At 45.5% G+C, this 27,908-nt stretch overlaps 2 protein-coding genes across 6 annotated transcripts in view; one reads left to right on the plus strand and one right to left on the minus strand.

Moving 5' to 3' along the window:
• The window catches only part of GLS (glutaminase), a 74,448-nt gene extending 70,773 nt beyond the window's left edge, over nucleotides 1–3,675 (plus strand). The window contains exons 18-19 of one of the 2 annotated variants that reach the window (XR_014517755.1): nucleotides 741–2,721; nucleotides 2,777–3,675. Coding sequence is in view for 1 of the 2 variants with exons in the window: in XM_083468660.1 (XP_083324786.1) it covers nucleotides 741–897 (157 nt within the window). In the remaining variant the exon portion in view is untranslated. Of the gene's footprint in view, nucleotides 1–740 lie in introns of both variants that reach the window. The other variant, XM_083468660.1, reaches the window with a different exon arrangement.
• The window catches only part of STAT1 (signal transducer and activator of transcription 1), a 43,877-nt gene continuing 19,447 nt past the window's right edge, over nucleotides 3,479–27,908 (minus strand). For 2 of the 4 annotated variants that reach the window (XM_083468490.1, XM_083468489.1), the window contains exons 14-24: nucleotides 27,243–27,281; nucleotides 25,901–25,984; nucleotides 25,182–25,280; nucleotides 21,835–21,970; nucleotides 19,097–19,146; nucleotides 17,313–17,407; nucleotides 15,246–15,385; nucleotides 12,909–13,094; nucleotides 11,486–11,558; nucleotides 8,982–9,078; nucleotides 3,479–6,092 (exon numbers count right to left, since the gene is read on the minus strand). In XM_083468490.1, the coding sequence (XP_083324616.1) occupies nucleotides 6,075–6,092; nucleotides 8,982–9,078; nucleotides 11,486–11,558; nucleotides 12,909–13,094; nucleotides 15,246–15,385; nucleotides 17,313–17,407; nucleotides 19,097–19,146; nucleotides 21,835–21,970; nucleotides 25,182–25,280; nucleotides 25,901–25,984; nucleotides 27,243–27,281 (1,017 nt within the window). In that variant the 3' untranslated portion in view covers nucleotides 3,479–6,074. Of the gene's footprint in view, nucleotides 6,093–8,981; nucleotides 9,079–11,360; nucleotides 11,559–12,908; nucleotides 13,890–14,506; nucleotides 14,694–14,877; nucleotides 15,386–17,312; nucleotides 17,408–19,096; nucleotides 19,147–21,834; nucleotides 21,971–25,181; nucleotides 25,281–25,900; nucleotides 25,985–27,242; nucleotides 27,282–27,908 lie in introns of those variants that run through there. The other 2 variants (XR_014517720.1, XM_083468491.1) reach the window with 2 other exon arrangements.

Genomic DNA, 27,908 nt, shown 5'->3' on the forward strand with positions numbered 1-27,908 from the left:
GCTTTTGACGTAACCCCATGCGGAACTTTCTCCGGTAGAATGAAATGGGCTTGTTAGCGGAGTCCCTTGTTTACAGAAAACAAACCTGAGGCCCTCAAGGTTGCTTCAGATGCTTTGAGCTTCTTTTGCCGATTGCAACGGGTTCCTGTGGAGGAGAGAAACATGCAGCCTGCCTACGGATTGGGAACTGTGATGATGGCACAACCATTCCCGTTGCATGGGTTTTCTTCCATGGTAGTCAGTCGTGCCTGAACCCTATATTCCCTGCTGCGTTCCTCGCCATAACCACCATCGTACATTAAATTTTCAGTGCCATTGCACAAGCAGATTTGTGTTCTGCAAGCAGGCAGACGTGTTGCCCGCTGCTTTCAGTAAATGCTTGTGATTTAAAGACACCTATTGATGCCTCCTGCTGCGGCGGCGATGCGTGATGTCACATGCTGATGTCACACACGTGCGCCGGGCACCCACAATGTTGGGTGGAACCCGACACACCATCTCCCTGCCTTTTCACTTGGAAAGAGAGAAACTCACTATCCCCATTTTAACTCCTCGCTTAACATTCTGGCTGACCTTGGGCAAGTCACTTTATCAGCCTGCTTCTCTGGGTTATTTTAATTCTAAAAAGCTGCTCCAAGCTTGGGTGAAAAGGGGGGCGGTTTTACAAATATGGCAAGAGCTTCCGATATATTTTGATACCCACATCTTCTTCTTCAACCTGAATGTTTTTGCTCCTGCAGATGGAACAACACACCTATGGATGAAGCTTTGCACTTTGGACATCATGATGTATTTAAAATTCTTCAAGAATATCAGGTCCAGTACACGCCTCCGGACGATTCTGGCAGTGGAAAGGAAAACCAAACTGTGCAGAAGAACCTCGACGGCTTACTATAACCCTCTTTCCCCCCGCCCCGCTAGATCCGAGGAATTGAGATTACTGATCTAATTAATTGTGGAAAAAATGATTATGAAGAGCGTATGTGTTTCTATTGGATAGTGATGTACCTTTGTTTCAGTGTTACAAGAGCTTTCTTCATCGCGCACAGACAAGTCTAGTTTCTCTTTCAGAAAAACAAAACTTCCAAGTCTCCATTCATGATGTGAGCAATATTACCTCGTGCTACTTATAACCGATAGAGAGAAAAAAAGAAATATTAGCTGCTGTTGGCTTTGTGCACTACTTAATTTATTTTTCTGTTTTCCGTGATGCTTCACTCCATGGTCAAGAACTCCCCCCCCCCCCCTTCTGCATTTATTTTTTTTTAAAAAAATTATTAATTGAAGCCGTCTGGGAAGTGTGCCTGAGTGGAACTGGGCCACACACAAGTGTCAATGTGGTCTTGCTAGATTTTCAAGATTTGTTGCTGACGTGGATTTCGTTTGGATGTGGATTTAGTCTGTGTGTGTCAAGCTACAATCTGCACTTACGTATTTGTGTTTTTAATTTCCCACGATACTTGTTTACATCATGTAAATTCTCAGAAGTATAGATTGTTGACTGGGGTCGGTGGTCTAGGCTTAACTTTTTATTCAAATAGCGTTTTTATCAGGGAATCTGTTCTAAGGTTTGTTTGACCAAAAGATATAGAGGAATGTAATTAGATAACCACGAGATCTTAGATGTTTCTATCAAATCTGCTTTATCCTTGTGTCGGGCTGCTGAAATACTCTTCAGTCCTTTGGCAGCCGCTGGTTCTTTTCAACACTTTTTGTTTTCACCAAATTGTCGTATACATACCACATTGGACTATGACTGACGGCAAGTGTTTCCTCCTTGTATTCTTTATTTAGCAGTGGCAAATGCTTTATTCCAGTCAAGGACCTGCAGGTATAAATAGAGGACCTGGCATTTTATAGTGTGTAAATCTAAATTCAGATTATTTGTGGATAAAGGTGATGTGGGGGCTGGTCTCACGCCAGGGGAAATAAGTGCAACAATGGTGTCAGAAGGGGTACTTCCAACTAACCTCCACTCTCAACTTGGTGACACTCATGCTATGTGCAACTTGTTTAAGGGACCTGACCAAAGCAGGTAATGGTGATGATGTTATTATGGACGCTCATCATGTCAGAATCAATCTAGATGCAAACAAATGGCATTTTATAAAGGTAGGAGCTATATTAAATATCTATGAACTTGAAATAAGGATTCCATGTGGTGTTGGATGTTGCTACCCCTCCTGTGGAAGATCAGCTGAGCCATTACTAGAGAGTGGACTGGGTTTTGTTGAAGGAAACAATGACTGAAGTAGAATGATTTGCATCCTTAAGGAAATGCTTACACCATAGAATGACGAGGGGTTTGAGACTGAGCATATGAAGAGATAGGCCTGAGATTTTACCTTATAATAAGCAGTGGATCAGAACTGGGTTGCAGGAAATATGAAGGTGGATTGCACCATAATCATAGCCACCATTTTCTGTTATTTTTGTTGTATAATAAGGAAGAGTAGATAGTAAAGCCAGGAGGAGGAAAGGAAATGCACAGAAAAACACATGGTATGGACGTGAGGATCCAAAACAGGCCCTGCGTAACAAGTGAGGCTTAAAAGTGGATTCCAAAAATAAAAGATGGAAGTTGCACATTTTAGCAAACCTCTCATTACTGGGAGAATATCCTATTTGTTCACAGGTTTTAGGAGTTTCTTTCAAGAACTCCACATGCTTTATTTTCCTCAATGCCATCCACTGGGCTCTGTGCCACACCCCTCCACTAATGTTCTTGGAGCCAAATTGAGGACAGAGTTTACTGCAATTCCTCAGGAGTGCTTAGCAATATTCTGCGAAGACTGAAAGTATAAAAGTCCATTTGCCGGGCCTAGAGAGTCATAGCTGTTCTTTTCTCCAAAACGAATCATATTCTACATGTATCTCCTTAAAGTATTCAAATTTATCCTTTTGACATTTCAGTAGTCTATAGTTATCACTATTTAATCAAATTGTAATACTGCAAAGGAAAAAAAAAGCATTATGCATACAAGCAAATGAAAGCCATTTCCCCTCAAATAGTTTGAGATTAACATTAGTATTTCCACCCTGCCAGTAGATAGCAACTATTTTAGTACCAGCCTCTTCGAAGGTAGTTATAGCTTTTCCTCATTACAAGAGGAAGTTGCAATTTGTAAAGTAATTGTGGCCCATTGGAGGCAGTTCATTTACATATGGGTTTATTTATAAATACACTGTCCTTTAGTTCTGTTTTCTGTTGCTAACATGTTTTTTGTTTACCAAAAAGGCTTTTTTTGCTTGAAGAACACACTCAGTTTTAAAGTCTAAGCAGTCTATACTTGTTCATCGCAGCCTATAGAATTAAGTCAATTTTATGCTTCGCACATAAATGGCTCCTGCAATAGTCCTAGAATCAGCTATCCCATTTTTTGTGTGGATGTGTTGTGCTGGACCCATGTCCTTTTCAGTTTCATAGCAGAACTACCGGTGACTGTTTGTAGTGACCCAATGAGTAAAATACCTGGGCTTGACATTTGACATTCTTTATTGTAGAGGAGAAACTATGATGATTGTATTTGCCTCTTGACAGTTTCCCCATAAACTGAATCTAAACTTAATATACTTGAGCTGTACCACTTCTGAACGTAAGATTTATTTTCAGGATTACCAAATTCAGTGGTGTTGCATTTTACAACATAATAAACATGCTTACAAAAAAACAAAGGCGGTTTGCTTTTTCTTCCCCCCATCTATGCCTGTGTGTTCTCAGTGGAAGCATATTAATTAAGCTTTTCATACTTACTTTCTATAGCAGCTTTACAAAACACATTTGCTGAGTGATTTTGGGGGGGGGAGTCAAGTCTGAACTTGTGTATTGTGAAATGTGCACTGCTGGGACTCTAGTTTGCTTAAGAGGATCGTACTGCTTTTAGGGTTGTATAGAGGAGCTGTAGAACTAATATTTCTGGAGCTGAAGTGAGACACACAAGCCTTAGCCACTAAACAGCCTATGCAACAGAATCAGTCTCTTAATTCCCTCCACAATCTAGACTCACTCCAGAAAGCAATTCCCTTTTAATAAAAAGGCACACCATGGGAAACCATTACAGTGGTACCTCGGGTTACATACGCTTCAGGTTACAGACTCCGCTAACCCAGAAATAGTACCTCGGGTTAAGAACTTTGCTTCAGGGTGAGAACAGAAATCGTGCGGCAGCAGCGGAAGGCCCCATTAGCTAAAGTGGTGCTTCAGGTTAAGAACAGTTTCAGGACCTCCAGAACGAATTAAGTACTTAACCCGAGGTTCCACTGTATTCCATTAGCAACCAAACACACCGAAGGTGTGCCACAATTACACACGTGTTATTAGGCACTGCCACTTATTTACAGTCTTCAAACTTTCTGTGTCATTTATGGTCTGCCAACACAGAATGCAAAATACATGGCTTCATTAAAAGGTTATCACGGCAGGAATAGGGGAACCCCTCCCCCCCACACCTCTGGCAATGCTGCTTATTTTGCAAATTCATCCTTTTACTGAATGGCTCTGATACGCAGAGCGTGCCTGTAACAAAATCTATATGCCACTTGACTGCAATAAAAGCGGCTTACTGGCTAGAACCCTACAGAATGGGCATATTATTTTGGGGGGCACTCCTGGTAAAAACTGACTCCACCACCAGATGAGTTACAAGAGCTGGAACCTGCCTCTGCCCTCTAAATGCTTTCAGCGTTAAGTCATTAAAGCATTCCTGTATTTAGGAAAAGATAATCAGTTATATAATAGGGAATTCTGCTCTTTAAAACTGGGCACAGCAACAACTGTGATCCTGTTGCTGAACTCTGCAGTAACTCTTAGCTGCAAATCCTGATCCACCTGTTCAGTTTTGTTTTAATGACACAACAATACACAATTAAGACAGGAAGAAGCAATTTTCTTTTGCAAACCATCATTTGAAATCCTACAGGGGGAAATGAGCTGGCAGTGCAGAAAAGTAAACATTTCCTGTAGTAACTTCATGTATTCTGATAGAATCGTACAGTTGGCAGCATCCCCCAGCACTATCAGGTCCAACCCCCCCCCCCCGCAGTGCTGGAACCTTTTGCCCAACATGAGGGCTTGAACCCATGACCTCGGTATTAAGTCTCATGCTCTACCAACTGAGATATCCCTCAGGATCTTGAAAGTTCCTGGGGGACTCCCTGCCACCCCAGTGCTCTGCATTTGGTGAATGATCTTGTTCCCACACACTTTCACTTAGCTTTCCTGTAGGCCAAAATGGAATTGCAAGTGTTAGAATAGGCACAAGTGCTATGTATTTGGGGTACAATGCTTATGTCAAGCTACATCCCATGGAACAGGGGGTGTACGGTGGTACCTCTAGATGTGAACAGGATCCATTCCGGAGCCCCGTTCGCATCTAGAAGCAAGCGTAACTAGCGACAGCGCGTCTGTACACGTGTTGCTTTTCGCCGCTTCTGCGCATGACATCATTTTGAGCGTCTGCTCATGCGGCGAAACCCGGAAGTAACGCGCTCCGTTACTTCCGGGTTGCCGCGGAGCGCCACTCAAACGTGCTCATCCCGAAGCACATTCAACCCGAGGTATGACTGTACTTTGAAAGAGACGCAACTAGGACTCCAGTTAGTCAGAAATGCGCAGTTAACAGTTCCCCACAAAGGAGTCCTGATTTGTATGCATTTTGCCTCTCTTTGACACAGCAACAAAACCAGATTTGATTTCTGCAGAAAATCTAGGCTTCCAATTTGAACGTTCTTGGTGCTTTGTTTTTAAAAGAACATTCCACTTCACAGGGAACAAGCTAGGAATGCATGCAAAGCTAATAAAACCAAATCGCCATAAGCACACACAAACAAGTTGCTGGAAAATAAGTTATGCCCTGGATCACTAGCCTAAACCACTATTTTCGTAACAAAAGAACAAACCCTTTTTACTTTTTAAAGCTGCGATTTCGGCAAACAAAGCAGTACAGCAGCAATACATAAGGCACTGCAGTGCTCAGAAACCAGAACTGCATAATATGGATTCTACAGCCGTTAATAGGTCCTCAACTCACAAGTGGCTAAGTCTTGATGCAGGCCTAGCCAGCCAGCCCTTATGTTCAATAATCTGGACATAGCTGGAAAAGAAAAGAAAAAAAGACAGGTTACCCAAGTGACAATGACAAATGACACTTAACATTCTACACTTTTGGTGGAATGCTTCATCCTACAAATCCGCTTTTAACCAGCTGAAGAGCAGCTCTTGAGTCGCATGGCCTGTGCACCAGCTTATTCACTATTATTTAAAGGAGGCTGCTTGGAGAGATGCAAGCAGATACAATGCCCTGCATTAACTCGAAAAGCAGTGGGGCAAAGCCAAGTCTGCACAATGGCCTATTTTCCACTTCATCATCACTCCCCCCTCACACACCAAAAAACTGTGTCTCTTAACAGGAGACCAGGGTTAAAATTGGGATTGCTATAAATTGCACCGGCTGGCTTTGAGTAAGGTAAAGGTAAAGGGACCCCTGACCATTAGGTCCAGTCGTGATCGACTCTGGGGTTGCAGCGCTTATCTCGCTTTATTGGCCGAGGGAGCCGGCGTACAGCCACTTCTGGCTGACAAAGCCACTTCTGGCGAACCACAGCAGCGCATGGAAACGCCATTTACCTTCCTGCCTGAGCGGTACCTATTTATCTACTTGCACTTTGAAGTTCTTTCGAACTGCTAGGTGGGCAGGAGCAGGGACCGAGCAACGGGAGCTCACCCCGTCACGGGGATTCGAACCGCCGACCTTCTGATCGGCAAGTCCTAGGCTCTGTGGTTTAACCCACAGCGCCACCTGCGCGTAAGTTATTAGTTAAATTGGTGTTTAAGATAAAAGGGACAGCTCAGTTATGCTGCCTTAAGGAAAAAACCTTATATCCATAGTCTACACTGTAGGCCCAGGGGCCACAAACGGCCCACGGGGGTCATTTAACCGGCCCCCGAACCGAGCCGCCTGCTTGGTGAGTCCCCGCACTCTGCGCTAAACCGGAGCAACGTGGTGCAGGGACTCGCTTCTGCAGCGTGGAAATTGTGTCTGCACAGACGCCGGAAATCGTGGGCACGTGCACTCACACACGCGCGATCTGGCCCACGGAGGGATCTCTGCTGGAGTGAACCGGCCCAGGCGAGGTAAACCTTGCCAACCCCTGGTCTACACTTCTGCTCATTGGAGGAAATCCAGAGTTGAACATCCCCTAGCAAAGGGGGAAAGGTTGTTGTTTAGTCGTGTCTGACTCTTCACGACCCCCTGGACCAGAGCACGCCAGGCACTCCTGTCTTCCACTGCCTCCTGCACTTTGGTCAAACTCATGCTGGTAGCATCGAGAACACTGTCCAAGCATCTCGTCCTCTGTTGTCCCCTTCTCCTTGTGCCCCCCATCCTTCCCAACATCAGTGTCTTTTCCAGGGAGTCTTCTCTTCTCATGAGGTGGCCAAAGTATTGGAGCCTCAGCTTCAGGATCTGTCCTTCCAGTGAGCACTCAGGGCTGATTTCCTTCAGAATGGAGAGGTTTGATCTTCTTGCAGTCCATGGGACTCTCAAGAGTCTCCTCCAGCACCATAATTCAAAAGCATCAATTCTTTGGCGATCAGCCTTCTTTATGGTCCAGCTCTCACTTCCATACATCACTACTGGGAAAACCATAGCTTTAACTATACGGACCTTTGATGGCAAGGTGATGTCTCTGCTTTTTAAGATACGATTGTGCTTTAAAGCTAACAGACTCCAGTGTAGCTTTTTCAGTTCTGCAGGGCAGAGGTTTTCAACCTTTTAGGAGTCCACTGCTTCCTCAACCAACTACATTCTTTCTGTGGCTCCCCTGTGGGGCTCAGGAGCTCAGTTATGTCACCCCTTGCCTGCCGAGCTGTCAGCCCCTCACCCCTTTCTTGGACACTCTTGTGGAGGGTTCCCTCAGCCTCCTTCCGTCTCCCTTCTCCTCTCCTTAGGAATCCTCACGTGCTTGCTTGCTTACTGAGGCCACCAGCACCCCGGCTGGTCCCAGAGGCACCATTCGCTTCAACAAACAGCTGTGCAAGCCTCTGGAGGGGGAGAGGTGAGGGCATCAGAGAAGAGGGTGGGAAGGTGGGAGGGTAAACCTGACCGCGATTCAAGGCACCTCAGGGTGCCACAATGCACTGGTTGAAAACCACTGCTGTAGGGGATTGCTGAAGCACACCTGAAGAGTTTACTAACTGCTGCTCAGCAAGAAGCTCTTCCCTGTGTTACTCTGATGTTACTAAGTACGTTTCCGAGCACAATTCAAAGTGTTGGTGCTGACCTCTAAAGCCCTAAACAACCTCGGTCCTGTATACCTGAAGGAGCGTCTCCACCCCCATCGTTCAGCCAAAACACTGAGGTCCAGCGCTGAGGGCCTTCTGGCGGTTCCCTCATTGCGAGAAGCCAAGTTACAGGGAACCAGGCAGAGGGCCTTCTCGGTAGTGGCACCCGCCCTGTGGGAACACCCTCCCAGCAGATGTCAAGGCAATAAAGAACTATTTTACTTTCAAAAGACAACTGAAGGCGGCCCTGTTTAGGGAAGTTTTTAATGTCTGATGCTGTACAGTGGTACCTCGGGTTACATACGCTTCAGGTTACAGATGCTTCAGGTTACAGACTCTGCTAACCCAGAAATAGTGCTTCAGGTTAAGAACTTTGCTTCAGAATAAGAACAGAAATCGGGCTCCGGTGGTGCTTCAGGTTAAGAACAGTTTCAGGTTAAGAACGGACCTCCGGAACGAATTAAGTACTTAACCCAAGGTACCACTGTATTGTTTTTAATATTCAGTTGGAAGCCGCCCAGAGTGGCTGGGGAAACCCAGCCAGATGGGCGGGGTATAAATAATAAATTATTGTTATTATATTATTTAAGATCACGCTAAGTCTCTCGGGGATGGCGGCACTATGTGAATTTCTTGCATTCATGACAAAAGCGTGCCCGACAGATAAGCAAGGCTTCAGAAGCCTTTGTGGTTTACTCACCATCATGTCTGCAGAGCCTATCACTCGTTTGACCTCGTCAAACTCTTCCGGGGACATTGGCAAGAGGTTATCCGTGCTCTGCAGTTTGGAGGGGTGGCTGCAAGATAAGAAAGAGGGAGCGGGAAGAAAACAAGAACGTGACTGTTTCTAATGAGCTGGGAGCAACCAGGGAATCACTAGTCCTGGTATCAGCAAGGTTGGGGAACCAGACGCCGAGCAGATGTTGGGGGATCAGTGCCCACCTTCCCCAGCAAAAGGCCAAACTGGGTGTGACTGATGGGAGTCAGAGCTAACAGCATCTGGAGGGAGACTGGTTCTCCTCACCCCTGCGGTAGAGGATACCTCTGGCCAAACTGTTAATTTAAAGTGCCCGAAACCATTAAGAGTTGCCCAAAGGCAAGGTAAGCCCTTCTTGCCCTGCTAAGACAATCGGATCGCCTCAAACAGCACAGGAGAATTTTAACAGCACCCCCCCCCAGCATAGAAGTCCAGCATTACCCTTGCCAATACAGGAGCCAAACTGGAACCAGACCCAAGTGGGGAGTCATCCCTGTACACAGAGGCCTAACTGACAATGCAAGCGTTAAGTTAGGATAGCCACACCTTCGGAGGCGGTTCCTATTTGATACACGGCGCATGCAATCCATGCTCAGGCATGCACAGTTAAATATAAGCAGCCCGGTAAGGAGCTAGCGCACGAATTCAGAGGGGCAGGGAGAGATTGTGTGTTTGAATATCCTACATGCTGCACACAGAAAAAGCAGCATACCGGAAAGAATATACAGAGGCAACCCTCCCAACTTTAAGCAGCACAAATCTTTGACCTGTTCCTATTCACAAAGAAGCACCTTTTCCTTCACACATGGCAAAATGCAAACGTGAGGCAAGAAGATGAAAGCATGCTGTAAGGAGATGGCCTTAAAAGTCTTCCAACTGTTGCCATGTCATACATTATTATTATTATTATTCCAAAAACAATGACTTTACCAGATTGGCCTATTTGTTAGGACACTTTGGGAGGCTGGGCCAGTGTGACATTAAAAATTAGGGCTGCAAACTTTAATTAAAAACCCTTTAAATCAATTTTAAAAGGCAATCCTGGTTAATTGGACAACACCTTTTAAAAGAAATATGGTTAGTTAAGAGAAATATTATCTACACTGACCGGTATTGGTTTTCCAGGGATTCCCACACCTACAAGGAGACACCAGAGGTCTGATTGCAAAGCTACTGCGCTACTGCTAAGCTATAGCTCCACCCATTTACCCATATATGGTTGATGATGTCATTCCAGGGGGAGTGGCTACAAAGCTGGTGGAGCCTGCTCCCCGATGGATGAACAAGAGACAAGTCTGGAATATTATTTAACTTACAGTGGCATACTGTGTTCTCAATTATATAGCTGGAAACTGATAAAAGGGCTCTCTAGGATAGAGAAGGAGCCTATATACTTTATTAGCATTAAAGAACTGGGAACTGTATCAAAACACATACAACAAGACAAGTGTCCCTGCCTTCTAGGCTTACAATCTAATTTGTTTAGAGAGAGTCAAAAGGATGGGGAACAATCTTATCTATCTATCTATCTATCTATCCATCCATCTACTTCACACACACAAGGGGCAAGTTTTAAATCAAGATATTGAAACACACTAACTGAAGGAGCAGAGTGGGTTTTGTGGGGGGAGGTGTTGAGTGTTCCAGTGGGAAAGAGAGGGGGCAGCTAGGGAATAGAGGGTGCAATTTGGGATTTATGGAGGAAGGGGAACCAGAGGAATGCAGACAGTGGGCAGGGAGACCACAAAGAGATTTAGCAAAGGAAAGAATGATCTGAGTGGTGGGACAGGCAGAAGGGGGCACGGAGAAGACAGAAACCAGGTTTCTCCCCCCACTTAGGAAGTTGCCTGCCTAAAGCATTGCTGCTCCTTTGTGCAGAACCACCTGTGGCCTCAGCCCAGGCTCCGAATCCCTTCCCTTTAGACTCCCCCCACCCCCAGCTGCATCCATCCCCTTGCCAGCTGACAACCCAGTCGTCGTAACCCTTTGCCCCCCTTCCAAAAACAAAACAAAACAAAACAAAACAACAAAAGCCCTGGGGAAATCTGGTTGTCCATCCCAAATTAAGTACCGCCAAAGAAGCACATTATACCAATATCCAAAATTAACATTTTATTTTGACATTTCTTGGTGCGTGAGGTTTTTCCGCCCCCCGAGTGCGCAGTGCATCACAAAGTGGTGATGTGTTTGGAAGGCAAGATGTGTTTGGGAGGGGCTTCTGGAGTCAGCCTAGGCATGAACAGGTTATATAGTTCAGCTGTGCTGGTACCCCAGAGGTCACTATGAAGGTCCGCACTGCAAAAGCAGCAAGGAAGGTGTGTATGTGGGGTGGCGGGGGTGGGGAGTGTTCTACCCTGTAATTACAACACAGGGATTTCACTTCTTAGCATCTATCACAGGTTTTGTTTTTTTAAAAGTACATTCAGCTGTCTTCTCAGCAAACTCACACTTCAGACACAGAGATTAATTCAGTTTTGATGTATCCTTTTCCTCCGCCGTCCACATCCATGGGTTCTGCGGCTAAAATGATGAAAGAAAAACACATACAAAACCCAGTTTTAGTAACTACGGCTGGTTCATCCAGCCAAAAACGGCCAACTTCCGGAGGGCCGTGCAGATATTCCAACCCCTAGTATAACAACAACAACAACAACAACAACAACAACAACATTATTATTTATACCCTGCTCATCTGGCTGGGTTTCCCCAGCCACTCTGGGTGGCTTCCAACAGAATATTAGTAAAGGGACCCCTGACCATTAGGTCCAGTCGTGGCCGACTCTGGGGGTTGCGGCGCTCATCTCGCTTTATTGTCAGTACAGCTTCCGGGTCATGTGGCCAGCATGACAAGCCGCTTCTGGCGAACCAGAGCAGTGCACAGAAACGCTGTTTACCTTCCCGCCGGAGCGTTACCTATTTATCTACTTGCACTTTGACATGCTTTCGAACTGCTAGGTTGGCAGGAGCAGGGACCGAGCAATGGGAGCTCACCCCATCGTGGCGATTCGAACTGGCAACCTTCTGATCGGCAAGTCCTAGGCTCTGTGGTTTAACCCACAGCGCCACCCGCATCCCTAACAGAATATTAAAATACTACAAAAGCACTCCCTACTTTTCTTGGGACTTCACTTTAATGTAAAGACAACGGTTGGGTTTCCTCAAACAAGACTTGCCAGTGGAAGCCCCCAGCAAGGACTTCCGCTCGTACAATGGGGCTCCCCCACCCTCTGTACCCAATTGGCTTGGGGTGGGGCTAAGAGAGACCCTGCACAACGGCACGAGGTGGGTGGGGGGGAGAGGTGGGGTTGTTCTGCCCGGCAAGATGAAACACTTGTGCCGATTGAAAACACTGATGTTGGAATTCCAACCCTGTAACAATTCTGTCCATATTGGCGACTATGACATCGCAGTGGATGCACCCAGAATTGTCAAAAGGTGCATCGTCAGGTCTAGAACTGGGGGGAAAGCCAGTGCTATTTTTTTGGGGGGGGGGGACACATACCCATAAACATTTTGTGAATCCAAGTCTGGCCTCATTGAGGCGCAGTATTTCAATATGAGTAGGAAAACATTTTTTTTTAAAAAAAAGCACTGGAAAAAGCAATGGACAAGACTACATTTCAAATCACCCGCTTGCTGCTATTCCCTGCTATTTTCCTTACAGCTTCCCCCTGTCCCCCACAAGTGCCATCCCTGTTTGAGGTCCAGGGGAAAAAAGATGGGGTGGCACTCCCAATTTTGTGTGCAATGAGAGGGAATTGTTTTTGTTTTTTTTAAAGAACATGGCCTTTCACCGCTACAAATTCAGCTACTGATGCTTCATGGAACTGACCACAACACAGGTTTTTGTTTCAAAGGAAAAGTACTCACACTCTTTGGGCCTGGAGTAGTATTTTCCAAAGGCATTGTCTTTGGGAATATCTGGATAAAGAAATTTCAGGGGGTTTTCCGGAATATTCTCAGCCGCCATCACCTTGTAGCTGCGAATAATATCGGGCAGGCTAACTGCGGAGAGTTCCTTCTTTGTGTAGGGTTCCACTGAGTGACATAAATTATCTGGTACATAGCCAGGGGAGTGGGGGTGGAGAGAGGCAAGAATTAAAAGCAAGATCAGAAACTCAGCTTTGAACACACTTGGCCTGCTAAGAAGCTAACAGAACTCAGAAAGCTGCTATCTACTGTTTATCCTTCACATTAGGGTTGCCATTCACCACCACCCAAGTCTGTAACAGAAGAGAAATTTAGCAGGTGAGGAGCTTTCCCTCAGAGTTAAAAGGAGGAAGGCTCTTAAGAAGTTGCCAACTTCAGCTTCCATTTTTTTAAAAAAATATTTTTTATTAGTTTTCAATTACAATAATCCAATGAAAGCCTCATTATGCCAATACAAAATTATAATTGATAATGCCAACTTTTCAAATGTCAAATTATATAATTTATGTGCCCATCCCCCCCTGCGTGCTAGAATGAATGGTTTGACGATTTATGTAATTTCTGCGTTCCATAATCTTATAAATTCCAATTACACAGCAGTCAGAAAAACAAACCAGCTTCTCCTTCCATGTTTTTCTCCATTCTCTCGTTTCTCTCAAAATCCCTGCCTGGGCTCCCTTTCCCACAATTATGCCAAGAGGAAAACAGGAAGCAAGAGACTTGTTTCAAAGGAAGGCACATTCCAATTTTTTATTTTTGAGAAATTGGGGTGCAAGAGGAAATTTCCATAGCTTAGCGATAAGCATTATTATTGTGTAGGAGGCCCAATTCAAAAAACAACTGTGCTTGGAGAGCAAGGCTCCAACAAACATGGGAGGATTTGCTACCACACAAAAATAACAACACAAACAAATATACAGGCTGTATATACCGTATTTTTCGCCCTATAGGACGCACCTAGATTTGGGGGGGGGGAATATTCCCCCCCCACACACCCAGGCACGGGGCTGGGGAAGCCCGAGCTGGCTCCTGTTCTGGGTGCTGGGGTCGGGGAAAGCCTTAGCTTCCCCCGACCCCAGAACAGGAGCCAGAGCGATGCCGAAGCTGAGCGCAGTTTCGGCATCGCTCTGGGAGCTTGCGTGGCTGGGGGCGGGGGAAGCCCGACCTTCCCCCGACCCCAGAACAGGAGCTGAGCGCAGCTTCGGCATCACTCCGGGGGGGTTGCGCGGAGCTGCGCTGATCCCGGGAGCGCAGGCAGCTCTGCGCAACCTTCGGGAGCCCGGCGCGGCTTTGCGCCAGGCTCCAGGGGGTTGCGCGGAGCCTGGGAGCGGAGGCAGCTCTGCGCAACCGGCTTCGCGCCGGGCTCCCTAGGGCTGCGCAGAGCCTTCTGAAGCCTGGAGAGGGAGAGGGATCGGTGCGCACCGACCCCTATCGCTCACCAGGCTTCAGCAAAAGCCTGTATTCGCCCCATAGGACACACACACATTTCCCCTTCATTTTTGGAGGGGGAAAAGTGCGTCCTATAGGGCGAAAAATACTGTAACTATATAAGTTCTTTTTAAATGTGATTCAACATTTCATATCAAAATAGATGGTTCTATAGACCAACATATCATATAAACGAAACATATTATAATAAATTAAAGTCCAGCAGATTAATCAGGAAATACAATCTACTCAGTTCTTATACCGGTAATATCCACAGTGTGGAATTCTTTTATCAATCTTGGTAGTGTTGCACGTGAAGATGCTTTTAAGAATTCTAGCATTCCTTGTATGCAGGTATCAGATGAAAAACTTGGAAGAATGGCACATGCACAACATTTAAAAAAATGGAACGCTTCATGAATTTGCGTGCCATCCTTGTGCGGGGACCATGCTAATCTACTCTGTATCATTCCAATAGTACAGTGGTACCTTGGGTTAAGTACTTAATTTGTTCCGGAGGTGCATTCTTAACCTGAAACTGTTCTTAACCTGAAGCACCACTTTAGCTAATGGGGCCTCCTGCTGCCACCGCGCCGCCGGAGCCCGATTTCTGTTCTTATCCTGAAGCTAAGTTCTTAACCTGAAGCACTATTTCTGGGTTAGCGGAGTGTGTAACCTGAAGCGTATGTAACCTGAAGCGTATGTAACCAGAGGTACCACTGTATATGTGCTGCCACAAAAAAATATGCGATGGATGGGTTTTTTTAAAAAAATAGTAATTAATGTATTAAAAAAAATAAATTAAGCCCTTGAACACAAAATGAGCGTTCTTTTTGAGTGTTTGCCTACCATTTTGTGGTCCTTCTGCCCAGGTAAAAGTGATGGCTCCTTCTCGACTACTTTCACTGAACCTCAGGAGGAAGGTACCGGTGGGCTTATTCTTGAGCAAGCAACGTTCTCGTTCTTTGCTTATGAAGCCTATGATGCTTCTGAAAAGTCAAAAAGAGAAGAGCACAGATGCACAAAAACATTTGTGACAGGCCTTAGGCCTTGTAGTAAGTCAAGAGGACACCAACCTGGGGCCCTGAAGGTATTGTATAGAGATTCCCAACTCTTCTCACACGCCAACGAACAGGGCTGATGGACGTCAAAGTCCAGCAACATCCAGAGCGCACCAGTTTATGGTAAAGTCCTATCCGCCCACAACTGCCAAAACGGCTTACAAATGAGCATTTCCAGTACGTTTCTGAGCACAATTCAAAGAGCTAGTGCTGATGTTTGAAGTCCTAAACGACCTTGGCCCAGTATACCCGAAGGAGCGACTCCACCCCCATCATCGCAGCAGTATAGATTTAGTAGAATCATTGCAGTGAAAGTTGGGCTTTACTATTAAGAAAATACCCACCTTCACTGACCACAAAATCAAAAGTTGCATTATAAATCAGGGATGCGACTTGCTAATTGTTCCTCATTTCCTTCACCTTAATTTGGAGGGGAGGGGTCAAGACAGAACCTTTTCACAGTTTAAAGAAAAGGTAAAGGGACCCCTGACCATTAGGTCCAGTCGTGACCGACTCTGCGGTTGCGGCGCTCATCTCGCTTTATTGGCCGAGGGAGCCGGCGTACAGCTTCCGGGTCATGTGGCCAGCATGACTAAGCCGCTTCTGGCGAACCAGAGGAGCGCACGGAAACGCCGTTTACCTTCCCGCCGGAGCAGTACCTATTTATCTACTTGCACTTTGACATGATTTCGAACTGCTAGGTTGGCAGGAGCAGGGACCGAGGAACAGGAGCTCACCCCGTCACGGGGATTCGAACCGCCGACCTTCTGATCAGCAAGTCCTAGGCTCTGTGGTTTAACCCACAGCGCCACCCGCGTCCCTTTCACAGTTTAGAAGCTCCCAAATATTCTGCAAATATTTGCAGGTCGCAGCTATCCGTCTCTTTACATTACTTGCTTTTTCATAACGAAGGCAATCCATAAAAACACTTTTATGTTCTCAATAAACCTGTTTGCTATGCTGTGGATAACAAGCTACAATAGCTCTCTAGAGGTCTATTTATCCCCCAGCTTCTTCCCCACATATACTTTATACTGCTCCATTTAAAAAAAAAAGGGCAATTTCAGGGCTATTAAAGTTCTGTTTTGAGAAACGGGCACACGTTCAGCACTGCCTATCGTTTGACGGTCTGAGCAATTACTGTTTACACAATTAATTAGACTGCTGTTGTTTGGAGCCTACCAGCAGATATATAATAAGCCATTTAAACTGCGTTTTAATGGGTCTTTGAGCTGCCGTTCTGACAACAGTCCCTAAACCAGGAGCAGGGAAACTGTGGCCTTCCCGATATTGCTGAACTGCAACTCCCAAAAAGCTCTGTCTGTCATTCTGGCGGGGGCAGGGAGGAGCTGAATTCCAACAACATCTGCATAGCGACAGATCCCCATCCTTGCCGTAAACCTTCTTACCTTAAAACTGAAATCTCCTTCATTGTGTTTCTCTCTCCCCGTGCCCCCAAGACTATTCCATATGCAAAATGGTCTCTCTCTTTTTGGTGGGGGCAAAGCTAAGCATTGTTTGAACACCACTAGTTTCAAGGGGGAAGACAAGGGTCCTGGGAATAAAATCCCATGAATTCAATTACGCTTATATTGGAGTAGATGCATAAAGACTGCATTGTAAGATGCCCAATTCCAACTGGAACACCTTTAATGTTATTTAACTGATGTTTTAATGTATTTTTAATCTTTTGTTGGAAGCCGCCCAGAGTGGCTGGGGAAACCCAGCCAGGTGGGCGGGGGGGGGGTATAAATAATAAATTTATAATTATTATTATTATTATTAATTCCAGACGTGGTTTCATTTAGGATTCCAAGGCCATCCACTGCCCTCTAGAAGCCTCTGAAATTCTTACCCATCATTCCAGAGGGCGAGAAGATGTTTCTTAATGAGTTCAAGGATGCCTTCAATCCACAACCAGAAGGGAACGTTTTTGTCATTTATGTTTTCCTGAAATTGAAGGAAACAAAAGAACAGCGCATTAGAAGTTGCTACTTCAGCTAACCACAACTGAGCTCGTACATTAAGAGTATCCGTTATATCAGTAGTGCTCTTCTCATTAATTTTTTTCCTCACAGCTGTCCTTGGGTCTTCCGATTTTGTGTTCCATACATTCATGTTCCCACATGCATTCCAGCTGTCTTACAAGTCTCAAGGCCACCTCTATGCTATTGTGCGTAGGGTGTTCACACATTGCATTCAATGAGTGTGAAACTTGTGTGCCCAATAGTTGAGCTACTGCTCCATAAAGAGTTTCTCCACCCGCATCATTCAGCCCAGACACTGAGGTCCAGCTCTGAGAGCCTTCTAGCAGTTCCCTCATTGCGAGATGTGAGGCTAAGGGAAGCAGGCAGAGGGCCTTCTCAGTAGTGGCACCCACCCTGTGGAATGCCCTCCCATCAGATGCCAAGGAAATAAACAACTATCTGACTTTTAGAAGACATCTGAAGGCAACCCTTGTATCGGGAAGTTTTTAACGCTTGACATTCAATTATGTTTCTATATTCTGCTGGAAGCCGCCCAGAGTGGCTGGGGAAACCTAGCCAGACGGGTGGGATATAAATAATAAAAATAAAAATAATTACCATATATTTTTTAAAAAACCAGCCAACACAAACACTTGTCCATGCACACAGTCTGCGACTTGTACTCAGTGTAACCTATGAGCAAGCCTGGTGAAAGCTAGTAAAAGGTGTTTGGAGCAAGATGATTCATAGAAGGCAACTGGTCACCAAGAGAGATTGCACTTTGCACATGTGCCTTTCTCTTGAAAATGACCGAAACCACACAGTCCAAACATGCAGTGTACGCTGTGCACTTCCCTGTATCAGGAGGGTGTGTGTGTGTGTGTGAGAGAGAGAGAGAGAGAGAGAGAGAGAGAGCGCCTCCTACTGCACACATTGCTGTTCAGCAATATAATGTTGCCTATGGTTGTACACTCAAGACAGTCTGTTTTTCCGAAAATACAAGACTCCTCTCTTGGGTGCTCCCCCCTCGGCCCAGTCTCCCCCCACCCTGGTGCTCACTGCATCAGTAAAACTACAACCACAACAAAATGATGCTCAGTACACTGACGTGTTTTCTGTTCTATTTAGTACCCTCTGCTGGCAACTGGAGAGAATGCAAGATTATAAGACCTGAGGTGAGTTGTTTTAGCAAACAACAGCTCCTCCCTGTCCCCCGTCCCCCCAAAGTTTTTAAAAATGACAGTTCAGGCTCTGTTTTCCACCATGGCCTCCACACACAATTTTTTAAGGTTTCTGCAGTGGCTCAATAAATCACACAGCCAAAAAACTTTTTTGAGATGACGAACAAAGGCCTTGATCACGGCTGCAGCTCCAATTTGGTGGAACGCTCTGTCACAAGAGACTAGGGCCCTGCGGGACTTGACATCTTTCCGCAGGGCCTGCAAGACAGAGCTGTTCCACCAGGCCTTTGGTCAGTGCGCAGCCTGACTCCCTCCTTTGGCAATCTTCACAGAACTTTAGCTTAATGGTTGCCATCAATTTATTACGCCACCTTAAACTCCCTTATAATGCTATGGTTTGTCTCCGACTTAGGCAACCAACTGGTTATCAATGGATCCAGCAGTGGTTGGACTCTGGCCCCTTTAGAAAAAGGGAAAAGGAAATATCCTACCTTACAGAACCTCACCCAAGTAATAGTGCCGTCTGCAGTGCATCCGTTCGCTAAAGAGAAACAAGTTATCGCCACGTTACTCTTCAGATAGTAATTATGTTAGGCTAATATATCTGTATCACATGTAACATTGGAGATAGAATCTTACCCTCCAAGAACACAAAGGACTGAAATTAAATCCCAAGGGCAAAGGGAGAGGAAGGACTCCCAGGAAAGGAAAGGAAAACCCTGTTGATTGGAAAATGCCATATTCTCATCTACACTGCCGTGCTAAGGGCTTAGGAATTTCCCAGTAACTGAGAAATCAGGATGCTACCCTCCCCAATTATATTCTGATAAAGTCAGCAGATTTTGCTTCCTTCTCGCTTTTGACAAATGTGATGTTTGTGAAATAATGATAATAATAATAATAAACCCAGAAATACTTCTAATTTCAAACAGATTCTAAGAGTGAATAGCTCACAATTTCTTTAGGGCAGGAGCTACATAACTGGGCAAGCTTCAGCCAGGTGGTCCACAGTAGGGGCTGTGTAATAAATCGCCATATCGTTGAGTACAGTGGTGCCTCGCAAGACGAAATTAATTCGTTCCGCAAGTTTTTTCTTCTTGCGAGTTTTTCGTCTTGCGAAGCACGGTTTCCCATAGGAATGCACTGAAAATCAATTAATGCGTTCCTATGGAAACCGCCTTCAGACCAGGTCCGGGGACAGTCTGTCCCCCGACCTCTTCTGAAGGCTGGGGGGGGGGGACAAGGGCTTTTCTTCCCACCCCAGCATTTTAAAAAACCCCGGGACAGCGGAGGACTTCTCCGCTGTCCGGGGCGATCTTAAAATGCTGGCGGGCGGCATTTTAAAATTGCCCGGGACAGCGGAGGACTTCTCCGCTGTCCGGGGCGATGTAAAAGCCCCTGGGAAGGCAGGCAGGGGGGACAAAGACTTTTGCCCCCCGCCAGCCTTCAGAAGAGGTCCAGGACCTCTTCTGAAGGCAGGCGGGGGGCGAAAGTCTTTGCTCCCCCCTGCCTGCCTTCAAAAGCCGTCCGCGATAGCGGGAAGCGCTTCCCTGCTATCCCAGACTGCTTTTAAAATGCTGGCGGTGGGGAGCAAAGCCTTTCGGCCCCCGCCGGCCTTCCTGGACCTCTTCTGAAGGCCGGAGGGGGGGAAGGCTTTGCTCCCCCCACCACCAGCATTTAAAAGAGGTCCCCGGAGATTTCCCTATGGGCTTTCATCTTGCGAAGCAAGCCCATAGGGAAATTCGTCTTGCGAAGCACCTCCAAAACAGAAAACCCTTTCGTCTTGCGGGTTTTCCATCTTGCGAGGCATTCGTCTTGCGAGGTACCACTGTACCTGTCAGGGAACTGCCATCGAAAGGAAGGGAGGTGAAAGGGCTCACACAGGTTGGGAGAGACTCAGCAGCTGAAGAGGGAACCAGTAGGGGGAGAGGAGGTGAGCTGAGAGAAAGGGAGCTGGAGGGATGGCTCAGAGACACCTCCAGCGAGAACAGTGGGGAGGTTTCAGGACCTCCTGTAAGGACACCCACTCCTCGCCGGAAACTGTCACGCAGAGAGTCCAGAAGACGTGTTTCCGTTAAGGAGCTTTTATGTTGGAAACGATTCTGAAAGCAGCCACTGTCGGAATCTGCTAGCAACTGACAGAGCCATGTTTAAGGGGCTCCGTTACAGACAGAAGTTTGCAAGTATGACCAAACTCTGAGGGACTTGGATTTTATGCACAAGCAGCTCATTGTCCCATCACAGTACCAGTATCGAAATAACATTGTGGTGAGTGTTTCAAAAAGACAATATATGGGTGAGTGAAAAGGTGGGGACTTGACAGCTTCCCAGGGGGTAGCTGAACCGAACCGATACTTTACAGTTAATTTGCAGTACGTTTCCAAGCACAATTCAATGTGTTGGTGCTGACCTTTAAAGCCCTAAACGGCCTCAGTCCAGTATATCTGAAGGAGCATCTCCACCCCCATCATTTAGCCCAGACACTGAAGTCCAGTGCCGAGGGCCTTCTGGCGGTTCCCTCACTGCGAGAAGCCAAGTTACAGGGAACCAGGCAGAGGACCTTTTCGGTAGTGGCACCCACCCTGCGGAACACCCTCCCACCAGATGTCAAAGAGAAAAACAACTACAGTGGTACCTCGGGTTACATACGCTTCGGGTTACAGACTCCGCTAATCCAGAAATAGTGCTTCAGGTTAAGAACTTTGCTTCAGGATGAGAACAGAAATCGGGCTCGAGCGGTGCAGTGGCAGGGGGAGGCCACATTAGCTAAAGTGGTGCTTCAGGTTAAGAACAGTTTACGGTTAAGTACGGACCTCCAGAACGAATTAAGTACTTAACCTGAGGTACCACTGTAACAGACTTTTAGAAGACATCTAAAGGCAGCCCTCTTTAGGGAAGCTTTTCATGTTTAACAGACCACTGTATTTTAATACTCTGTTGGAAGCTGCCCAGAGTGGCTGGGGAAAACCAGTCAGATGGGCGGGGTATAAATAATAAATTCTATTCTATTCTATTCTACCTTGTCTCCTGCTTTGTTTTCTCTCTCCCTCCTCCCTCCTAACTGATAAGAAATAAAACTGTTATGCCTTGTGCGCCGGAAAAGATGGATATAAAATATCCAGCGAAAGAAATGGCATAACCTCTAATTAAACCTGGTGGGAAGGTGCATGCATTTTTTTTTTAAAAAAGGAGGTTGACAGTGCAAGCAACATTTTCGAACGTCGCTTACGAAGTAACTTTTCTCCTATCATGTTCAGTTGCTCTGCGTTGAGTCCCCTCTTTGTGACGGAAGAAAACTGCCAACTCAGCACTTCGGAAAGCTGTGACCATCTTGCACACGGCGCGTTCAGAAAGAAGGACAAATTCTAGAGAGGAAAAGGATAGCATTTAGAATATGAGCCACTGCTTACTGACTTTCGTTTAATTTACAGGAATATCATCCCACCTTTCTTCCAAAGGAGCCCAAGTGTCATAGAAATTTCTCCCATTTTATTCTCATAACCTTACTTGGTAGGAGAAACTTGAGACATGATGACTGGTCAGCCATTGGTAGAGTGGAGATTCGAACCAGTCTTCTTGGTCCTAGGACTCAGCTACATTTTGTCACATTACAGTGGTACCTCAGGTTACATACGCTTCAGGTTACAGACTCTGTTAACCCAGAAATAGTGCTTCAGATTAAGAACTTTGCTTCAGGTTGAGAACAGAAATTGTGCTCCGGCGGTGCAGCGGCAGCGGGAGGCCCCATTAGCTAAAGTGGTGCTTCAGGTTAAGAACAGTTTCAGGTTAAGTACAGACCTCCAGAACGAATTAAGTACTTAACCCAAGGTACCACTGTAATATGTTTTGATTGTGTTATAAATATCCAACACCAGATGGTGCCAGAGAGCAAAATAGTTTATATGGATTTTTACATAGGCATTTTTTTCCTCTTTCATTGCAATGATTTAATTTCTGACTTATTTAGAGTGTTTTTAACCTGTGTCTAGACCCACCCCTTATTTTGAAATACTAAGTACAGTGGAACCTCGGGTTGCGAACATGATCCGTGCGGGAAGCACGTTCACAACCCGCAGCACCGCGTCTGCGCACGCGTGATGTGATTCTGTTCCGGTACTTTCGGGTTTCAGCGCATCCGTAACCTGAAAACACGTAACCCAAAGAGTTTGTAACCCGAGGTACCACTGTACTGCACCATAGTACCTCTCACAAGGCTAGGCCTAAACACCCATGTGGGGAGTTTTTACATCCCTATCAGGGAGCTTCAACCTCCTCACAAAAAAACCTTTTTTTATCTTCCCACTCAACAAGACATATACTCCTGAAACGTGGAATCATTTTGAGGAGGAGGGTGGCTTTCGATGCAACACAAAGCATTACTATTTCAAAAGGAAACAGGAGGCAGACCAGGGCGCATCCTTTAAAACAGTGTTCCCCAGCCTTGGGCCTCCAGCTGTTTTTGGACTACAACTCCCATCATCCCTCGCTAGCAAGACCAGTGGTCAAGGATGATGGGAATTGTAGTCCAAAAACAGCTGGAGGCCCAAGGTTGGGGAACACTGCTTTAAAATGGTCTTTGGATTTCCAGACAACCTACAGTGGTGCCTCGCAAGACGAAAAGAATCCGTTCTGTGATTCTCTTCGTCTAGCGGTTTTTTCGTCTTGTGAAGCAAGCCCATTGACGGATTAGCGGATTAGAGCTATTAGCGGCTTTTAGTGGCTTAGCGGCTGATCGGATCAGCTGATAAGCGGCTTAGCGGCTTAGAAAAAGGGGGGGGGGAGGAAACAAAACCCGCAGGAACTCGCAAGACATTGTCGTCTTGCGAAGCAAGCCCATAGGAAATTCGTCTAGCAAAGCACCTCCAAAACGGAAAACCCTTTCGTCTAGCGGGTTTTCCGTCTTGCGAGGCATTCGTCTTGCGGGGCACCACTGTACATGGAAACTCTAACAATAATTGTTTATTTTAGCTGGAGTGAGGGGGAGGGCCAATAAAATTTCCTGCAATTTTGTAGTTACGACTTGTTGCTTGTTTTCAAAAATGTTATTTTTTAAAAATGGCTATGGATTTAACTATAATCCTTAAGCTTTCTCTGTGACTGTTGCATGCAGTTTCTCCTGTCTACATTTTGTCCACATTCTTCCATTTCCTTTTGTTGACAACTCTACAATCCATTTGCATGTTCTCATGCCCATTTTTAATTTTACACGGGAAGCAGCTGGTGTGTGTTTTTTAAAGTGAAATATGATCAACATCAGCAAAGCAAGTGATTTCTTCTTACACAGAGAATAGCACTGCCCTTGTACAATTTGAATCAAGAGGAAAAATGCTGCTAATGTTTATGCAACGGTCATAAAAGCAATTCCCAAAAAATCAAGTGTCCAATCAGGTCTTCAGTGGACGTAACTGAAGAAAACATCACTGAATGGAGCTTTCCAATTACAGTGGTGCCTCGCATGACGAAAATAATCCGTTCCGCGAGTCTCTTCGTCTAGCGAAGCAACCCTATTAGCGGATTAGCGCTATTAGCAGTTTAGCAGCTATTAAAGGCTTAGCGGCTAAAAGGCTATTAGCGGCTTAGAAAAAGGGGGGGGGGAGCGAAAAAAATCGCAAGACGTTTTCGTCTTGCGAAGCAAGCCCATAGGGAAATTCGTCTTGCGAAGCGCATCGAAAAACGGAAAACCCTTTTGTCTAGCGGGTTTTTCGTCTTGCGAGGCATTCGTCTTGCAGGGCACCACTGTACGTTTTTAAAAGGTACCATTTTACATGAGCTATTTAATATTGCAAAACCACAAGCCGAAAAGCCAGCCGCTTTTAGCTCCTTTCTCCTTAAACAGTTTTCATTCCAAATGGTTGTTCCAAGAAATGATCTCCAACATGGGCCATACTCAGGGTAAACTCACTGAAATAACTTATGTCCATGTTCAATGGGTCTTGTGTTGAACTTATGGTCAATGGGTCTGTGCACATATATGACCAATGCTGGATTATCAGCCTTCATAAACAGAGCCTTCAAAACCAGAGCTTGCTTCCTCCTCTGTCACAATCGTTTTCCTTTTGTGCCATGTACTATTACTGACTTTGGTAACTTACAATGCTCTTTAGCTGTGAGAGCATGATTGCTTTCTTTCAGAAGTTTTTAATTATTATTTTTTTTAAAAAAAAAGGAGACTCTCTTTACTTGATGTAATTGCTACTCTAGGTTTTTCGAGGAGCAGGATATAAATTTAATAAATACAGTCGTACCTCCCAAAACGGATTCTGTTCGACTTCCAAAGCGTTCGAAAACCAAAGCGTGGATTCTGATTGGCTGCAGGAGCTTCTTGCAGCCAATCGGAAGCCACGTCGGACGTTCGGCTTCGAAAAACAGTTAGCAAACCGGAACACTCATTTCCGGGTTTGCGGTGTTTGGGAGCCAAAGCGTTCGAGAACTAAGCTGTTTGAAAACAAAGGTACGACTATAAATCGATGAACAAAATAATGGGGCTTGCTTTAATAAAGAGTATTCTTTCAACTGTTTCAATATCCACTCACCCACCCAAATCCTGCACTTAAAAAAGGATGCCAGGATACTCACCCTGGGCTCATTTGTCAGCATGTTGTACCACAAGATGGAAGCCCACCCGCTCGGCAGCTGGCTGACATTGGAGATCACAACAATGGGAAGGGAGGTGGTCTGGCAAGCGAAGGTGACAGGGAAAAATTGAGCGAACGCTTCCAAGATGATCAAAGGCACAGAAATTAAGAGACAAAGTACCAAATTCTTTTAGGCAGCAGCATCACATCATTACAATCAGCAAAACATGGCTGGATATTTTGACACAAAAAGATATGACAGGCAATCTTCGTTTTGCACGGGGGGGGGGGGGGTTGCATTCCAGACCCCCAAGCGCATCGGTGGACCATGCGCATGTCGCCTTTCATGACATCTGTGACATTTTGGGGCTGCTTCCTGGTTTGGCGCCATGCGCACCTGCTCAGACGCAACTAAATCGGTCGTTGCCTGTATAGCCAAGGTTGGAAGATTCACTTTTCTACGCTCAAAGCTCTTTGGTGAATTTAAAAACAAACCAAACTGCAGAGCGAGCCAAACCGCATATAATTGCTTTTAGCACAAAAGCAAACTGCTCCCAGTTTGGCAAACGAGACACGGCTGGGCCAATCTAACAAACGAAGGAAGTGCAAGGCTGTGTTCACAGTTTGGCTCGTGGGTAGATTGGGACAAGACTTTTCCCAAAATTCACTCCACTCTTGCTACATATGTAGCCTTATGTCCTGAGTAGTTAACACACTTACCTCTAGATCAATTATGAGGCCCCACTGTTCCAGCGTTGTCTCAAAAGAGAGAGAATGGAGTTCTTCTGTTACAATGAGAGGCCCCTTTATATAGGAAAAAAGGCAGATTTAAAAAATAACAATTACAGGAATCTGTCGCACTACACAACTCCCCTGATCCCGTTCGCTGGGGAAGAAGGGAACTGGTTAGATTCTCCAAACCCTTCAGAACATAGGACTGAAAATGAACTGGACTCTTTGGCAGGTCTTGAATAAACATTCACAAACTGTTTATTGTAATATATAGAAAGACAACTTGAGGATTTTTACAATTTTATAACATGCAGATAGAAATATGTGTTGAGAAATCAGAGAAAGGAGCTGAGGGAAGTCCGGGGGTGGGGTGGGAGGTTGGTTTTGTTTGTTTGTTTGTTTGTTTAGGGGGAGGGGAGGGCAAAAAAAATGGAGGGAAAAATAATATATTTTTGATAAAACTATTGTGTTGAAATTTCCATATTTTTTTTTAAAGGACTGAACTTCCTGTGCAATCCTCATTGGACAGTATCTCTCCCCCCCCCCATATAGGTAGGACAACCACTTGTCAATCACCTGACATCATTATTGCATCAGGTGCCTAACAGGAAGGTGACCCCACCCCCTGTCAAAAGCTGGCCCAGTAGGATGGGGAAAATAAAATATCTGGTATGCTGAGCTAAAAATCCTGCTCTTCTATATGAAAGGTTAACAAGGGAGACCTTGGTACTTTTTTCAGTTATATAATTATATTATCACTCTAACCAATATCAGGTTTAACACTTACAGGCTAAGGTTAAAGCAAGAGTAACCTCAAATCTATGGGGGATCATGGTGTGTGGTAAAATAGGTAAAAAACGGAAGGGACCCCAGGACCATTAAGTCTAGTCCAAGGCGACTATGGGGTGTGGCGCTCATCTCACTTTTCAGGCTGAGGGAGCCAGTGTTTGTCTGCAGACAGCTTTCTGGGTCATGTGGCCAATATGACTAAACAGCTTCTGGAGCAACGGGACACTGACGGACACCAGAGCGCACGGAAATGCCGTTTACCTTCCCACCGGAGCGGTACCTATTTATCTACTTGCACTGGTGTGCTTTTGAACTGCTAGGTTGGCAGGAGCTGGGACAGAGCAATGGGAGCTCACCCCATCGCGGGGATTCAAACCGCTGACCTTCCGATCGGCAAGCCCAAGAGGCTCAGTGGTTTAAACCACAGCGCCACCCGCATCCCTTTGTGTAGTCTACTACCACTGCTTATTAAAAACCCGCTGTTAAATTAAAAGAAAACCGAGTAAGCAAAATGAACGGCATAGGTGTTGATTCCTCTTACCTCATTGGTTCTTCCCGGATTCTTTTGCTCCTTTAATTGCTGTAAGAACGAAGGAATGTCTCAAAGTGAGTGAAATTTATGTTCGTTTTTCAGTATATTAACCAATCAAAGACACAGTTCAAAGACCAACGTGTCAGGTGCCAAACCATGGTGCACATTATGACTAGCCAGGGGAGGGCAACACCCTAACACAAACTTCACCAACCTAGTGCCCTCTAGTTGTTTTGTATTCCAACTCCCGCCAGTGCGGCCAATGGTCAGGGATGATGGGACTTCTCGTTCAATAAACATCTGGAAGGGCACCAGTTTGACTACCCCTTTACTAGATTCTCCCAAAGGAAGATCTGGATGAAACTAGTCAACATTAGACTCACAGGCAGCAATATTGTGCAATTATATTTCACGTGAATCATGAAGGATTTTGTTTTAAATCTTTCCCCCTCTCATTGAAAGAGAAATTTGTGATATTGTGTCTCCCCCCCCCCCAATATTTTCATTTCACTTTTAATTTGTATACCTCGGGTTAAGTACTTAATTCGTTCCAGAGGTCCGCTCTTAACCTGAAGCACCACTTTAGCTAATGGGGCCTCCTGCTGCCGCCGGAGCACAATTTCTGTTCTCATCCTGAAGCAAAGTTCTTAACCCGAGGTACTATTTCTGGGTTAG

Source organism: Podarcis liolepis (genome assembly GCF_965112155.1).
Source record: "Podarcis liolepis genome assembly, chromosome: 1".
Classification (NCBI taxonomy): domain Eukaryota; kingdom Metazoa; phylum Chordata; class Lepidosauria; order Squamata; family Lacertidae; genus Podarcis; species Podarcis liolepis.